Source organism: Phyllobates terribilis, unplaced genomic scaffold (assembly GCF_046119375.1).
Source record: "Phyllobates terribilis strain yellow unplaced genomic scaffold, ASM4611937v1 Scaffold_7__3_contigs__length_470593459, whole genome shotgun sequence".
Lineage (NCBI taxonomy): Eukaryota > Metazoa > Chordata > Amphibia > Anura > Dendrobatidae > Phyllobates > Phyllobates terribilis.
Genome location: NW_027362767.1, coordinates 463,062,368 through 463,080,279, shown reverse-complemented (window position 1 = coordinate 463,080,279; position 17,912 = coordinate 463,062,368). Strand labels below are relative to the sequence as shown.

At 47.0% G+C, this 17,912-nt stretch overlaps 1 protein-coding gene across 3 annotated transcripts in view; it reads left to right on the top strand.

Moving 5' to 3' along the window:
* DIAPH2 (diaphanous related formin 2) overlaps positions 1-17,912 on the top strand; it is a 2,453,123-nt gene that overhangs the window by 872,690 nt on the left and 1,562,521 nt on the right. For all 3 annotated transcript variants that reach the window (XM_073642200.1, XM_073642202.1, XM_073642201.1), the window contains 3 exons: positions 8-126; positions 583-647; positions 13,814-13,918. In XM_073642200.1, coding sequence (XP_073498301.1) covers positions 8-126; positions 583-647; positions 13,814-13,918 — 289 coding nt within the window. The remainder of the gene's footprint in view (positions 1-7; positions 127-582; positions 648-13,813; positions 13,919-17,912) is intronic.

The window sequence follows — 17,912 nt, the reverse complement described above, 5'->3', positions numbered from 1 at the left end:
TTCTCAGGCCGCAGTACTATAAAGTCATAGATGAATGTGTCGGACAAGTCGTGTTACAATGTGGCGGAATGGATCCTGACTTTAAGTACAAGGGACGTCTGGACGTGGACTTCACTCATCTAGTAGGTGAGAGCAATGTCTTATCTCAGCAGCTCCCCCTGCAGGTGCCGGCAGCAGAGGACGGTCGCTGTTTGTGGCAGCCTGTGCTCAGCGCAACATCAGCCGTAAATCAATTCTCTCCAATCATTAAATTGCGGTAAAAGTGGCTGAGAATAAAATGCACTTCTAAGGTAAAATGATATATAATCCCACAGTTCATCTTCCTTCCTACATTAAACCTATTATCCGGCAGTTTTCTTATAATCCGGCAGATTACCTATTATCTGGCAGTTTTTTTATAATCCGGCAGATTTCCTATTATCTGGCAGTTTTCTTATCCTGAAGTTTTCTTATAATCCCGCAGTTTTCCTGTAATCCTGTGCTCTGCCTATAACCAGTTTGCATATGACACCACTGTTTCTTTACAATCCCACACTTGATACAATCCTGCCACCATATAATATGTTCTTTCTCTTCTCACAGATTCCTTGGTGGATAAAGCGAGGGTGGAGGAGAGCGAGCAGAAAGCGTCAGAGTTCTCTAAGAAGGTGAGGCCGCCATTCCTCCCGGTCGTGTAGATCGCAGACGATCCAGACGCCCTTAGAGGCTGCGTTCCCTCTGGGATGGAGGCCGATGTTCATTGTATCAATGTTTGCTACATTGTAACTTGATCCTTGTCAGTAAAGGTCGTCGATGTACCGGCGGCCGCCATGTTGGGGTCTGCGGGATGATTTTACTAAATTCTGCAGTTGAATACCCGAGCACAGGAATCTCCACCAGTCTTCTGTCTGCTGGACGCGCTAATATCCTGGACTAAATCTGGTCAGCTGACCATTGTTCTGTACACTGCACTCTGCACGATTGTAGAGGCGCCCGTCATCCCTTATCATGAGTGGACCCCCGTCTGCTGGCCGTGTGATCAGTGATGTCATCAGTTAGGTCACTTATTTGTCATGTGATTGGCTGAAAAGTTCCTACTTACAAGTGGAGGGAGCCAGCGGCTTGGGGGCCGCCTAGACCCCTCAGCAGTACTTGGTGCCAATCGACTTGTGTGTCCCACCGCATCGGCCACGACAGGAGTGATATCCCGCTTCTTACCTGGCGGCATCCGGAGCTCTTCCTTCATTAGCCGCCTGCCATGATGTCCTATGTGCGTCACGCCTCATCATTGGTCTTGTTCAGATGGCTGGTTGGCCATAATTATGGAGCCCGACCACGAGGTTCAGAGGTGTCCACTTTCTGCAGGTTTAACAGCTTCTTGCGTAAATTCTCGCCTCATCTTCCATATGAGCTGTTACTAGTATGATAAAGCGGTGATTCCTATGGTGGAGGACTGGCTCTAGTCCAGTATAGCTGGAGGGCCGGTCGCTACAATGATTTCCTATGAAGACTTTAATCTAGTCGAGCCCAGTACAAAGTAAAGCTGCTTCTCCAGCCAAGCGGATTCCTGGCCGGTGCAAAAATGGAGTCGTAAGTCTGAGAATAAATCAGGTAACTCACTAGGGCTAAAGGAAATAATACAGGTAAGTATACAAAAAAGACAAAAACACTCAACATCCAACGCAAGCAGACATGAGAAGTACTACAAAATATCAAGATATCAAAGATACATGCATGATAAAGAAACATGAAGACACGGAGCCATAGGCACAACTTCTACTGAGGCCAAGAATCTGATCGGCCAGAGCCACATGGAGATATTATCCTACAAGGCTGGAGGGGAAGCCTGGTGCTGCTCGATCCTTCTGTGGCCAAAGTGATCATAGATCACAGACATAGACATGACCTCTACTCAGCCCCAAGATCTGATCCTGGGGAGCCACGAGGAGATATCATCCTACAAGGCTGGAGGGCCGGTCTGGTGCTGCTCGATCCTTCCGTGTCCAACACGACCATATATCATAGACATGACTTCTACTCAGACCCAGGATCTGATCTCCAGAGCCGCGTGAAGGTATCATCCTACAAGGCTGGAGGGCCGGTCTGGTGCTGCTCGATCCTTCCATGTCCAACATAACCATATATAATAGACATAGACATGACCTCTACTCAGCCCCAGAATCTGACCCAGCGGATCCACGAGGAGATATCATCCTACAAGGCAGGAGGGGAAGCCTGGTGCTGCTCGATCCTTCCGTGTCCAACACGACCATATATCATAGACATGACTTCTACTCAGACCCAGGATCTGATCTTCAGAGCCACGTGAAGGTATCATCCTGCAAAGCTGGAGGGGAGGCCTGGTGCTGCTCGATCCTTCCGTGTCCAACTCGAATATATATCACAGACATGACTTACACTAAGCCCCAGGATCTGATCTCCAAAGCCGCATGGAGATCTCATCCTACAAGGCTGGAGGGCAGGTCTGCTTGTGCCCGATACTTCCGCGGCCAACACGATCATATACAGTGGATACGGAAAGTATTCAGACCCATTTAAATTTTTCACTCTTTGTTTCATTGCAGCCATTTGGTAAATTCTAAAAAGTTCATTTTTTCTCCTTACAGTCCACTCTGCACCCCATCTTGACTGAAAAAAAACAGAAATGTAGAAATTTTTGCAAATGTATTAAACAAAAACTGAAATCTCACCTGGTCATAAGTCTTCAGACCCTTTGTTCAGTATTGAGGAGAAGCCCCCTTTTGAGCTAGTGCAGCCATGAGTCTTCTTGGAAATGATGCAACAAGTTTTTCACCCCTGGATTTGGGGATCCTCGGCCATTCTTCCTTGCAGATCCTCTCCAGTTCCGTCAGGTTGGATGGTGAACGTTGGTGGACAGCCATTTTCAGGTCTCTCCAGAGATGCTCAATTGGGTTTAGGTCAGGGCTCTGGCTGGGCCAGTCAAGAATGGTCACAGAGTTGTTCTGAAGCTACTCCTTTGTTATTTTAGCAGTGTGCTTAGGTCATTGTGTTGTTGGAAGGTGAACCTTCGGCCAAGTCTGAGGTCCAGAGCACTCTGGAAGAGGTTTTCATCCAGGATATCTCTGTACTTGGCCACATTCATGTTTCCTTCAATTGCAGCCAGTCGTCCTGTCCCTGCAGCTGAAAAACACACCCATAGCATGATGCTGCCACCACCATGTTTCACTGTTGGGATTGTATTGGGCAGGTGATGAGCAGTTCCTGGTTTTCTCCACACATACCGCTTAGAATTATCATCAAAAAGTTCTATCTTCATCTCATCAGCCCAGAGAATCTTATTTCTCATAGTCTGGGAGTCCTTCATGTGTGTTTTGAGCCAACGCTATGCGGGCTCTCATATGTCTTGCACTGAGGAGAGGCTTCCATTTGGGCCACTCTGCCATAAAGGCCCGACTGGTGGAGGGCTGCAGTGATAGTTGACTTTGTGGAACTTTCTCCCATCTTCCTACTGCATCTCTGGAGCTCAGCCACAGTGACCTTGGGGTTCTTCTTTACCTCTCTCACCAAGGCTTTTCTTCCACGATTGCTCAGTTTGGCTGGACGGACAGGTCTAGGAGGACTTGTGGTGGTCCCAAACTTCTTCCATTTAAGGATTATGGAGGCCACTGTGCTCTTAGGAACCTTGAGTAATGCAGAAATTGTTTTGTAACCTTGGCCAGATCTGTGCCTTGCCACAATTCTGTCTCTGAGCTCCTTGGGCAGTTCCTTTGAGCTGATGATTCTCCTTTGGTCTGACATGCACTGTGAGCTGTGAGGTCTTATATAGACAGGTGTGCGCCTTTCCAAATCAAGTCCTATCAGTTTAATTAAACACAGCTGGACTCCAACGAAGGAGTAGAACCATCTCAAGGAGGATCACAAGGAAATGGACAGCATGTGACTTACATATGAGTGTCTGAGCAAAGGGTCTGAATACTTATGACCATGTGAGATTTCAGTTTTTCTTTTTTAATAAATTTGCAAAAATTTCTACATTTCTGGGGGGTTTTGTCAGTGAAGATGGGGTGCAGAGTGGACTTTATTGAGAAAAAAATGAACTTTTTAGAATTTACCAAATGGCTGCAATGAAACAAAGAGTGAAAAATGTAAAGGGGTCTGAATACTTTCCATACCCGCTGTATAACAGACATAGACACAACTTCTACTCAGCCCCAGGATCTGATCTCCAGAGCCGCGCAGAGATATCATCCTACAAGGGTGGAGGGCAGGTCTGGTGCTGCTCGATCCTTCCTTGTCCAACACGATCAGGATCTGATCTGGCTGATCCATTACAAACGTCTGCAGAGATCGGTTTCCATTTCTCCAATTTGCGTCTGTTTTTGTTCCATTAGCGCCAGATCATCTTTTCCAGAGGTGTCTGTCACCCCGAGTCCTGGGCGAGCGCAGCCATAAAACTCATTGGACTTATGTCAACTCTTAAAACGATGACAGATCAGCGATGACAGATGACCGGCCATTTCCCTTAGGCTTCAGTATTATATACCAGATCCAGTTGTTACCCGTTTTTTTGGGTGGGTTGAGTAGGCTGTGCTGTTGGATCCAGCTAAAAAACAGATAGCAGCTGGAAAGGAAGCAAATGGATCTAAATAGCAGAAATTACACTGCACATGTGAACAGAGCCTTATTGAAAGGCTAAAACCAACAGCCATGACTGTTAGAGGGGTTTTCCAATTTCAAAAAAACTTTTCTCCACACGTTTAGTTCATTGTATAACAAGAAACTGTTCTGGACTCGTCCTCCTGTGTCTCAGCCGATGCCCCAGTCTGTATTGTTTGGCTGCAGCATTGATGTCATGTTGATAGTGCTGCAGCCAATCACTGCTCTGCCATTGTAGATGGCACAAGCCTTTAATGTCTCCATGCACATTAGATCAAGGTTGGCCAAACCCACCGATATTATAGGTCACCCATTCAATGTGTATGGACCTTCCGACCCTCCTGATGGGGGCGTTCTGCCCCATAAATCAGAGATTGATACTGATGGTTCCTATAGACATGCCACCAATGTCTGGCAGGAGCCACCTTCACATCCCGTAGATTGGGGGATTCTGGGCTCACGGCTCTGTATTAGATGTGTACGCAGCACCCATGCCGACACTTGCTGCAGTGCTGGAGGAGACCCGGCATCTAATGAGCCCGCAGCGCACTGACCACAAACACCTCTGTGAGTGGCATTCGGAAAAAGCTATTTTAAAAAGTGACATCTTTGAAGTATTTCAAAGGAACTCAGAAGTTCAGGGGGATCAGGGAGGTAATGGTACTTTTCGAAGGCTGGGAGTCGTCTTGGCAAACAATGGATGACATAAGATTTCCCGCTCTGGAGAGGTTTCCAGCTGCGGTTCTTATATCACCGCTGACACTTTCACAAGTTAAATCTTTTCTTTTCACATTTTAGAATCAGAGGCATCAAAACATCCAAATATCATGTTGTGTGACGCTGGAAATCGGGAGAAGATTCAGCGGGTAAAATGTGAAGAGCCGGAGAGGAGTCCGGTCTGCAGCTTCTCCTCCATGACTCCAGAAGCTTCTGGAAGTAAAGATGGAAATGATTCATATTTCTCTTACAACTTCACCTGGATGATGACGACGACGACAAGATGGAAATGAATCCTTGAGAAGATTTACATTAAATGCACAAAATATCACTTGAGGATTTTGCTGGAATAATCTTTCCGGAGGCCGAGACTGGACAGTTCATCTGCGAGGGACGGACCAGCCGGTTCTGGGTTTTCGGCTGATTGGCAGCTCTTGGGTTTACAGGACGATGAGGAATGAATGTTGGTAATGGGGGATTCGATTCCGATAGCCTGCGGAAAAACTCCAACATAAGACCCCAGTAACGAGAAGGAATAGACACCGGAGGAGGAATTATTGTTATCACATTGTCAATCCCACTGGTACAAAGTCTTAGGAAGATGAGCTAAAATTATTGTTTATTGAATCGTCGATCAGCCTTTAAAAAGAAAAGAAACTTTGTAACTTACCCCATTACCTTATTTTGCTTCCTTGTCTCTCAAACATGATGATGAAAGTGGCCTCTGTCAGCACAGAATGACTGCACAAACCAAGCACCGGCGCTCGGTGCACAGTGATATGGCTGAACATATAACTGCACCTCTCCACCTGCTTGTTTTCCATTTATCGTCGCCCTTATCGGGCGCTATGAAGCCATAGCTGTCGATCAAAGAAGAGAAGGGTGGAGGTACAGTGGCTTGCAAAAGTATTCACCCCCTTGGCTTTTTGCCTATTTTGTTACATTACAATCTGTGTGTAAATATTCTTGTAATCCAATTTGTGTGTGATGCATCAGCTGTAAATAGTCTAAGATAGTGAAACATATAGACATAAATTACATTTATGGGATCAAATAACTAAAAATTGGCTTTTGCTATGAAGCCCCTAAAAAATTATGTTAAAAGCAGTTCCCTTCATAAGTCCCATGCTTAGTGACAGGACGTCCCCCTGTGTGCAATTTAAGTGTCACATGTCTGTCAGTATATACACTTTACCTTCTCTGAAAGGCCACAGAGGCTGCAACACCATTAACAAGAGGCACCACTAACCAAACACCATGAAGACTAAGGAGATCTCCAAACAACACCATGAAGACCTAGGAGATCTCCAAACACCACAATGAAGACCAAGGAGATCTCCAAACACCACCATGAAGACCAAGGAGATCTCCAAACACCACCATGAAGACCAAAGAGATCTCCAAACACCACCATGAAGACCAAGGAGATCTCCAAACACCACCATGAAGACCAAGGAGATCTCCAAACAACAGCATGAAGACCAAGGAGATCTGCAAACAGCACCATGAAGATCAAGCAGATCTCCAAACAGCACCATGAAGACCAAGGAGATCTCCAAACAGCACCATGAAGACCAAGGAGATCTCCAAACAACACCATGAAGACCAAGGAGATCTCCAAACAACACCATGAAGAGCAAGGAGATTTCCAAACAACAGCATGAAGACCAAGGAGATCTGCAAACAGCACCATGAAGATCAAGCAGATCTCCAAACACCATCATGAAGACCCAAGGAGATCTCCAAACAGCAGCATGAAGATCAAGCAGATCTCCAAACACCATCATGAAGACCAAGTAGATCTCCAAACAACACCATGAAGACCAAGGAGATCTCCAAACAACACCATGAAAACCAAGGAGATCTCCAAACAAATCCGGGACAAAGTTGTTGAGCAGTACAATCAGGGTTGAGTTATTAAAAAATCTCCCAATCTCTGATGATCCCCCGGAGACCATCAAATTTATTATCATCAAAAGGGAAGACCATAGTACACAACAAACCTGCCAAGAGAGGACGCCCAACAAAACTCTCAGCCCGGGCAAGGAGGGCATTAATCAGAGAGGCAGCACAGAGACCAAAGGTATCCCTGAAGGAGCTGCAGAGTTCGCAAGCAGAGACTGGACTATCTGTCCATACGACCACATTAAGCCGTGCACTCCATAGAGGTGACCTTTATGGAAGAGTCGGCAGAATAAAGCCTTTACTTACACACACAAATTGTAAGGCTCGTTTTGAGTTTGCCAAAATACATGTGTGAGACTCGCCAAATCTATGGAGGAAGGTGCTGTGGTCAGATGAGACCAAAATTGAACTTTTTGGCCACCAAGGTAAAAGTGATGTCTGGTGCCAAACCAACACAGCTCATCACCCCAAGAACACCACCCCTAGAGTGAAACATGGTGGTGACAGCATCATGCTGTGGGGATGTTTTTCAGCAGCAGTGACACGGAAAATGTTCAGAGTCGAGGGGAAGATGGATGGTCTGGAATACAGGGATATTCTTGAGCACAACCTGTTTCAGTCTGTCAGTGATTTGAGACTGGGACGGAGGTTCACCTTCCAACAAGACAATGACCCGAAGCATACTGCTAAAGCAACACTCGAGTGGTTTAAGGGGAAACGTGTAAATGTTCTGGAGTGGCCGAGTCAAAGCCCAGACCTTAATCCAATGGAGAATCTGTGGTCAGACTTGAAGATTGCTGTTCACCAGAGGAAACATCTAACCTGAAGGAGCTGGAGCAGTTTTGCCTGGAGGAATGGGCAACAATCCCAGTGGCCAGATGTGGAAAACTCAGAGTGACTTATCCAAAGCATCTTGCAGCTGTAATTGTCAGAAAAGGAGGCTCCACAAAGTACTGACTTTAGGGGGATGAATAGTTATGCACATTGAAGTTTTCAGTTATTTTGTCCTATTTGTTATTCGCTTCACAATAAAAAGAAAACCAAATGTTCACAGTTGTCGGCATGTTCTTCACATGAACTGATGAAAACCTTCAAAAAAACAGTGAAATTCCAGGTTGTGAGGAAGCAAATCACGGAAAATGCCAAGGAAGGGGGGGGGGGGGGGTGAATACTTTCGCTAGCCACTGTAGATATAAAAACAAGCAGATGGGAAGGTGAATATAAATGATTGGTCGTCATGATGCTCTTAGACTTGGTTTGAACAGTCATTCTCTGCTGACAGAGGCTCGGACGAGTGTTTTCTGTAGACGGGTAGATTATTGGGGGTGACACATTGGATGAGTGTTTTCTATAGATGGGGAAGATTATTGGGGGTGACACATTGGATGAGTGTTTTCTGTAGGTGGATTAGATTATTGAGGGTGATGCCTCAGACGAGTGTTTTCGATAGACTGGGTAGATTATTGTGGGTGACGCATCGAATGAGTGTTTTCTGTAGACAGGGCAGATTATTGGGGATGATGCCTCGGATGAGTGTTTTCTGTAGATGGGGAAGATTATTGGGGGTGACGCCTTGGACAAGTGTCTTTTGTAGATGGGGCAGATTATTGGGGGTGACGCCTCGGATGAGTGTTTTCCGTAGACGGGTAGATTATTGGGGGTGACGCTTCGGACAAGTGTTTTCTGTAGACTGGGTAGATTTTTCGGAGTGGCACCTCGGATGAGTGTTTTCTGTAGACGGGTAGATTATTGGGGATGACGCCTTGGACTTGTGTTTTCTGAAAACAGGTAGATTATTGGGGGTGACACGTCTGACAAGTGTTTTCTGTAAACGTGGTAGATTATTGGGGGGGACGCCTTGGATGAGTGTTTTCTGTAGAATTGGTAGATTATTGGGGGTGACGCCTCGGACGAGGGTTTTCTGTAGACAGGTAGATTACTGTTGGTGGCATCTCTGATGAGTGTTTTCTTTAGACAGGGAGATTATTGGGGGTGACACCTCGGATGACTGTTTTCTGTAGACGGGGTAGATTATTGGGGGTGACGCCTCGGATGACTGTTTTCTGTAGACGGGGTAGATTATTGGGGGTGATGCCTTGGACAAGTATTTTTTGTAGATGGGGTAGATTATTAGGGGTGACGCCTTGGATGAGTGTTTTCTGTAGACGTGTTAGATTATTGGGGGTGACGTCTCGGATGAGTGTTTTCTGTAGACGTGGTAGATTATTTGGGTTGACGCCTCGGATGAGTGTTTTCTGTAGATGGGTAGATTATTGGGGGTGATGCCTCGGATGAGTGTTTTCTGTAGAATTGGTAGATTATTGGGGGTGACACCTCAGATGAGTGTTTTCTGTAGAATTGGTAGATTATTGGGGGTGACGCCTCGGATGAGTGTTTTCTGTAGATGTGGTAGATTATTGAGGGTGATGCCTTGGATGAGTGTTTTCTGTAGACGGGTAGATTATTGGGGGTGATGCCTTGGATGAGTATTTTTTGTAGATGGGTAGATTATTGAGGGTGACGCCTTGGATGAGTGTTTACTGTAGACGGGTAGATTATTGGGGGTGATGCCTCGGATGAGTGTTTTCTGTAGACGGGTAGATTATTGGGGGTGATGCCTCGGATGAGTGTTTTCAGTAGACGGGTAGATTATTGGGGGTGACGCCTCGGATGAGTGTTTTCTGTAGACGGGTAGATTATTGGGGGTGATGCCTCGGACGAGTGTTTTCTGTAGATGGGTAGATTATTGGGAGTGATGCCTTGGATGAGTGTTTTCTGTAGACGGGTAGATTATTGGGGGTGATGCCTTGGATGAGTGTTTTCTGTAGATGGGTAGATTATTGAGGGTGACGCCTTGGATGAGTGTTTACTGTAGACGGGTAGATTATTGGGGGTGACGCCTTGGATGAGTGTTATCTGTAGATGGGTAGATTATTGGGGGTGACGCCTCGGATGAGTGTTTTCTGTAGACGGGTAGATTATTGGGGGTGACGCTTCGGATGAGTGTTTTCTGTAGACGGGGTAGATTATTAGGGATGACAACTCAGATGAGTGTTTTCTGTAGATGGGGAAGATTATTGGGGGTGATGCCTTGGATGAGTGTTTTCTGTAGACAGGTAGATTATTGGGGGTGACGCCTCGGATGAGGGTTTTCTGTAGACAGGTTAGATTATTGGGGATGACACCTCGGATGAGTGTTTTCTGTAGACGTAGATTATTGGGGGTGACACTTCGGACGAGTGTTTTCTGTAGACTGGGTAGATTTTTCAGAGTGGCACCTCGGATGAGTGTTTTCTGTAGACGGGTAGATTATTGGGGATGACGCCTTGGACTAGTGTTTTTTGTAGATGGGGCAGATTATTGGGGATGATGCCTCGGACAAGTGTTTTCTGTAGACAGGTAGATTATTGGGGGTGACACGTCTGACAAGTGTTTTCTGTAAACGTGGTAGATTATTGGGAGTGACGCCTCGGATGAGTGTTTTCTGTAGAATTGGTAGATTATTGGGGGTGATGCCTCAGATGAGTGTTTTCTGTAGATGTGGTAGATTATTGGGGGTGACGCCTCGGACGAGTGTTTTCTGTAGACAGGTAGATTACTGGTGGTGGCATCTCTGATGAGTGTTTTCTATAGACAGGTAGATTATTAGGGGTGACGCCTCGGATGACTGTTTTCTGTAGACGGGGTAGATTATTGGGGGTGACGCCTTGGACAAGTGTTTTTTGTAGATGGGGTAGATTATTGGGGGTGACGCCTTGGATGAGTGTTTTCTGTAGACGTGTTAGATTATTGGGGGTGACGCCTCGGATGAGTGTTTTCTGTAGACGTGGTAGATTATTGGGGGTGACGCCTCGGAAGAGTGTTTTCTGTAGATGGGTAGATTATTGGGGGTGATGCCTCGGATGAGTGTTTTTTGTAGAATTGGTAGATTATTGGGGGTGACGCCTTGGATGAGTGTTTTCTGTAGACGGGCTAGATTATTGGGGGTGACGCCTTGGATGAGTATTTTCTGTAGACAGGTAGATTATTGAGGGTGATGCCTTGGATGAGTGTTTTCTGTAGATGGGTAGATTATTGGGGGTGACGCCTTGGATGAGTGTTTTCTGTAGACGGGTAGATTATTGGGGGTGATGCCTCCGTTGAGTGTTTTCTGTAGACGGGTAGATTATTGGGGGTGACGCCTTGGATGAGTGTTTTCTGTAGACGGGTAGATTATTGGGGGTGATGCCTTGGATGAGTGTTTTCTGTAGATGGGTAGATTATTGGGGGTGATGCCTTGGATGAGTGTTTTCTGTAGATGGGTAGATTATTGGGGGTGACGCCTTGGATGAGTGTTTTCTGTAGACGGGTAGATTATTGGGGGTGACACCTTGGATGAGTGTTTTCTGTAGACGGGTAGATTATTGGGGGTGACGCCTTGGATGAGTGTTTTCTGTAGATGGGTAGATTATTGGGGGTGATGCCTCGGATGGGTGTTTTCTGTAGATGGGTAGATTATTGGGGGTGATGCCTTGGATGAGTGTTTTCTGAAGATGGGTAGATTATTGGGGGTGACACCTCGGATGAGTGTTTTTTGTAGATGGGTAGATTATTGGGGGTGACGCCTCGGATGAGTGTTTTCTGTAGAGGGGTAGATTATTGGGGGTGATGCCTTGGATGAGTGTTTTCTGTAGATGGGTAGATTATTGGGGGTGATGCCTCGGATGAGTGTTTTCTATAGACGGGTAGATTATTGGGGGTGATGCCTCGGATGAGTGTTTTCTGTAGACGGGTAGATTATTCGGGGTGACGCCTTGGATGAGTGTTTTCTGTAGATAGGTAGATTATTGGGGGTGATGCCTCAGATGAGTGTTTTCTGTAGATGGGTAGATTATTGGGGGTGATGCCTCGGATGAGTGTTTTCTGTAGACAGGTTAGATTATTGGGGGTGACGCCTTGGATGAGTGTTTCCTGTAGATGGGTAGATTATTGGGGGTGACGCCTTGGATGAGTGTTTTCTGTAGATGGGTAGATTATAGGGGGTGACGCCTCGGATGAGTGTTTTCTGTAGATGGGTAGATTATTAGGGGTGATGCCTCGTATGAGTGTTTTCTGTAGATGGGTAGATTATTAGGGGTGATGCCTCGGATGAGTGTTTTCTGTAGACGGGGTAGATTATTGGGGGTAACGCCTTGGATGAGTGTTTTCTGTATATGGGTAGATTATTGGGGGTGATGCCTCCGATGAGTGTTTTCTGTAGACGGGTAGATTATTGGGGGTGATGCCTTGGATGAGTGTTTTTTGTAGACGGGTAGATTATTGGGGGTGATGCCTCGGATGAGTGTTTTCTATAGACGGGTAGATTATTGGGGGTGATGCCACGGATGAGTGTTTTCTATAGACGTGTAGATTATTGGGGGTGATGCCTCGGGTGAGTGTTTTCTGTAGACCGGTAGATTATTGGGGATGATGCCTCGGATCAGTGTTTTCTATAGACGGGTAGATTATTGGGGGTGATGCCTCGGATGAGTGTTTTCTATAGACGGGTAGATTATTGGGGGTGATGCCTCGGATGAGTGTTTTCTATAGATGGGTAGATTATTGGGGGTGATGCCTCGGATGAGTGTTTTCTATAGACGGGTAGATTATTGGGGGTGACGCCTTGGATGAGTGTTTTCTGTATATGGGTAGATTATTGGGGGTGATGCCTCGGATGAGTGTTTTCTGTAGATGGGTAGATTATTGGGGGTGATGCCTCTGATGAGTGTTTTCTGTAGATGGGTAGATTATTGGGGGTGATGCCTCGGATGAGTGTTTTCTGTAGACGGGGTAGATTATTGGGGGTAACGCCTTGGATGAGTGTTTTCTGTATATGGGTAGATTATTGGGGGTGATGCCTCCGATGAGTGTTTTCTGTAGACGGGTAGATTATTGGGGGTGACGCCTTGGATGAGTGTTTTCTGTAGACGGGTAGATTATTGGGGGTGATGCCTCGGATGAGTGTTTTCTATAGACGGGTAGATTATTGGGGGTGATGCCTCGGATGAGTGTTTTCTATAGACGGGTAGATTATTGGGGGTGATGCCTCGGATGAGTGTTTTCTGTAGACGGGTAGATTATTGGGGATGATGCCTCGGATGAGTGTTTTCTATAGACGGGTAGATTATTGGGGGTGATGCCTCGGATGAGTGTTTTCTGTAGACGGGTAGATTATTGGGGGTGATGCCTTGGATGAGTGTTTTCTATAGACCGGTAGATTATTGGGGGTGATGCCTCGGATGAGTGTTTTCTGTAGACGGGTAGATTATTGGGGGTGATGCCTTGGATGAGTGTTTTCTATAGACGGGTAGATTATTGGGGGTGATGCCTCGGATGAGTGTTTTCTATAGACGGGTAGATTATTGGGGGTGATGCCTCGGATGAGTGTCTTCTGTAGACATTGAATGTGTTTCCTGGTACATCGCCATAATGAGGTTAACAAGGGCGATTTACTCTGCGGAGCGAGCGTTGCCTAATATCCTTCACACCTTATCAAAGCAGCAGATTTAGCGCGGAGTCTATTGGAAATGATGACTTTCTGCTCTGATCCCTGCAGTTTGATGAAGAGTTCACGGCACGACAGGAGGCGCAGGCCGAGCTTCAGAAACGAGAGGAGAAAATCAAAGAGCTGGAAACTGAAATCCAGCAGCTGCGGGCGCAGGTAATAAAGCAAAATATAGACTTCATGTCAGGAGAAATCGGCGCCAGATCATGTATAATTCCCATAGAATGAAAATCCCAGACTTCTCCCTTCTTTATTGGGCAAAAATAGAATTGTTTTCATCCATGCAGCCCATCGCTGGTACACAAAGTCTGCGTATGCAAAGGGTTAATTGATGTTCCGGAGTTCTGGGAGCGGTTCCGGTCTGAGGGTTAATCCCGCTGGAATGATAACGCATTATATGCTTTGCGTGTAATCCATTTCTCACCTCTTCTTGCTGCCACTGAATGGAAGCGTTTATTGATTTTTATAAATGAGCTCTTCCAGAAGGAAGATAAGTGTCTGTAGTGCCCCCTACAGGTGGAACGTTGTAAACCAGTCCCAGAAAGTGGGACTAAGGATTCCAAACCAGTGACCTCCTCTGCAGACAGCGGTCTCAGGGTACAGTCGGGGTCTCTCTGGACTAAGGATTCCAAACCAGTGACCTCCTCTGCAGACAGCGGTCTCGGGGTACAGTCGGGGTCTCTCTGGACTAAGGATTCCAAACCAGTGACCTCCTCTGCAGACAGCGGTCTCGGGGTACAGTCGGGGTCTCTCTGGACTAAGGATTCCAAACCAGTGACCTCCTCTGCAGACAGCGGTCTCGGGGTACAGTCGGGGTCTCTCTGGACTAAGGATTCCAAACCAGTGACCTCCTCAGCAGACAGCGGTCTCAGGGTACAGTCGGGGTCTCTCTGGACTAAGGATTCCAAACCAGTGACCTCCTCTGCAGACAGCGGTCTCGGGGTACAGTCGGGGTCTCTCTGGACTAAGGATTACCACCCAGTGACCTCCTCTGCAGACAGCGGTCTCGGGGTACAGTCGGGGTCTCTCTGGACTAAGGATTCCAAACCAGTGACCTCCTCTGCAGACAGCGGTCTCGGGGTACAGTCGGGGTCTCTCTGGACTAAGGATTACCACCCAGTGACCTCCTCTGCAGACAGCGGTCTCGGGGTACAGTCGGGGTCTCTCTGGACTAAGGATTCCAAACCAGTGACCTCCTCTGCAGACAGCGGTCTCGGGGTACAGTCAGGGTCTCTCTGGATTAAGGATTCCCAACCAGTGACCTCCTCTGCAGACAGCGGTCTCAGGGTACAGTCGGGGTCTCTCTGGACTAAGGATTCCAAACCAGTGACCTCCTCTGCAGACAGCGGTCTCGGGGTACAGTCGGGGTCTCTCTGGACTAAGGATTCCAAACCAGTGACCTCCTCAGCAGACAGCGGTCTCAGGGTACTGTCGGGGTCTCTCTGGACTAAGGATTCCAAACCAGTGACCTCCTCTGCAGACAGCGGTCTCGGGGTACAGTCGGGGTCTCTCTGGACTAAGGATTACCAACCAGTGACCTCCTCTGCAGACAGCGGTCTCGGGGTACAGTCGGGGTCTCTCTGGACTAAGGATTCCAAACCAGTGACCTCCTCTGCAGACAGCGGTCTCGGGGTACAGTCAGGGTCTCTTTGGATTAAGGATTCCAAACCAGTGACCTCCTCTGCAGACAGCGGTCTCGGGGTACAGTCGGGGTCTCTCTGGATTAAGGATTCCCAACCAGTGACCTCCTCTGCAGACAGCGGTCTCGGGGTACAGTCGGGGTCTCTCTGGATTAAGGATTCCCAACCAGTGACCTCCTCTGCAGACAGCGGTCTCGGGGTACAGTCGGGGTCTCTCTGGACTAAGGATTCCAAACCAGTGACCTCCTCTGCAGACAGCAGTCTCGGGGTACAGTCGGGGTCTCTCTGGTCTAAGGATTACCAACCAGTGACCTCCTCTGCAGACAGCAGTCTCGGGGTACAGTCGGGGTCTCTCTGGACTAAGGATTCCAAACCACTGGCCTCCTCTGCAGACAGCGGTCTCGGGGTACAGTCGGGGTCTCTCTGGATGGGCCGATATCTCTGGCCATGTTTCCAGTTCCCTTGGGTCGGACATTGCGTTACAGCCTCCTCTAGGAGCAGAGGTTGCAAGCTATCCGGAGGATGCATTGTACGTCTGTCTCCCCCAGCTGGATCTGCAGTGAAGACCCCGAGGGCAGTAAGACTTGAGCTGACCCGGCCGGCTCACGCTGGAGTTGTAGTGCCGCCGTCTGGTTAAAGGCGTTCTCTACTTTAATAGGAATAAATCTAATAACAAAAGATTGTGGCGGTCGAGCTCCAGTGACCTCTGCAAAATGAATGCAAAATCCATAAAATAAGGGTGATGTACAGCATGATGGGGGTTGTAGGTTCACAGCTGGAGAACTGTAGGGAGAATGGTTCTACTACTTGGGTGCATCATAAAAAATGACAAGCCCCCAAAACTGAAACGAGGCCGCACAGGGTCTCCCCACTAGCCCCATAGTCGGACTGGTCATCTCCATCTACAACTCCACAACGAGGAGAGGACTGAGGATCGCAGCTCTCCGGCCGCCGGCATCTGTAACCCAAACCCTAAAGAACTTGTGAACAATCAGAAAGTTGCTCGATAAATCACATTATAATAATCCTGAACGCATTAGGGCTTAATGAGCCGCGGCTCTGGACATGGTGGAGCCGCGGCTCAGAAAAGTGCGCGATCGGTAACACGAGACTGTAAAAAGGCATCAGAGCAAATGACTATTAGTGCGAGAGCGGCAAGTAATGTACGTGACCCCATATATACTACAGAGAGCGAGATCCCATATATACTACAGAGAGCGAGATCCCATATATTCTACAGAGAGCGAGATCCCATATATTCTACAGAGAGCGAGATCCCATAAATACTACAGAGAGCGAGATCCCATATATACTACAGAGAGGGAGATCCCATATACACTACAGAGAGCGAGATCCCATATATACTACAGAGAACGAGATCCCATTTATACTACAGAGAGCGAGATCCCATATACACTACAGAGAGCGAGATCCCATATATACTACAGAGAGCGAGATCCCATATATACTACAGAGAGTGAGATCCCATATATACTACAGAGAGCGAGATCCCATATATACTACAGAGAGCGAGATCCCATATATACTACAGAGAGCGAGATCCCATATATACTACAGAGAGCGAGATCCCATATATACTACAGAGAGCGAGATCCCATATATACTACAGAGAGCGAGATCCCATATATACTACAGAGAGTGAGATCCCATATATACTACAGAGAGCGAGATCCCATATATACTACAGAGAGCGAGATCCCATATATACTACAGAGAGCGAGATCCCATATATACTACAGAGAGCGAGATCCCATATATACTACAGAGAGCGAGATCCCATATACTACAGAGAGCGAGATCCCATATACACTACAGAGAGCGAGATCCCATATATACTACAGAGAGCGAGATCCCATATATACTACAGAGCGCGAGATCCCATATACTACAGAGAGCGAGATCCCATATATACTACAGAGCGCGAGATCCCATATATACTACAGAGAGCGAGATATCATATATACTATAGAGAGCGAGATCCCATATATACTACAGAGAGCGAGATCCCATATATACTACAGAGAGCAAGATCCCATATATACTACCGAGAGCGAGATCCCATATATACTACAGAGAGCGAGATCCCATATATACTACAGAGAGCGAGATCCCATATATACTACAGAGAGCGAGATCCCATAAACTACAGAGAGCGAGATCCCATATATACTACAGAGAACGAGATCCCATATATACTACAGAGAGCGAGATCCTATATACTACAGAGAGTGAGATCCCATATATACTACAGAGAGCGAGATCCCATATATACTACAGAGAGCGAGATCCCATATATACTACAGAGAGCGAGATCCCATATATACTGCAGAGAGCGAGATCCCATATATACTACAGAGAGCGAGATCCCATACATACTACAGAGAGCGAGATCCCATATATACAGAGAGCGAGATCCCATATACACTACAGAGAGCGAGATCCCATATATACTACAGAGAGGGAGATCCCTTATATACTACAGAGAGCGA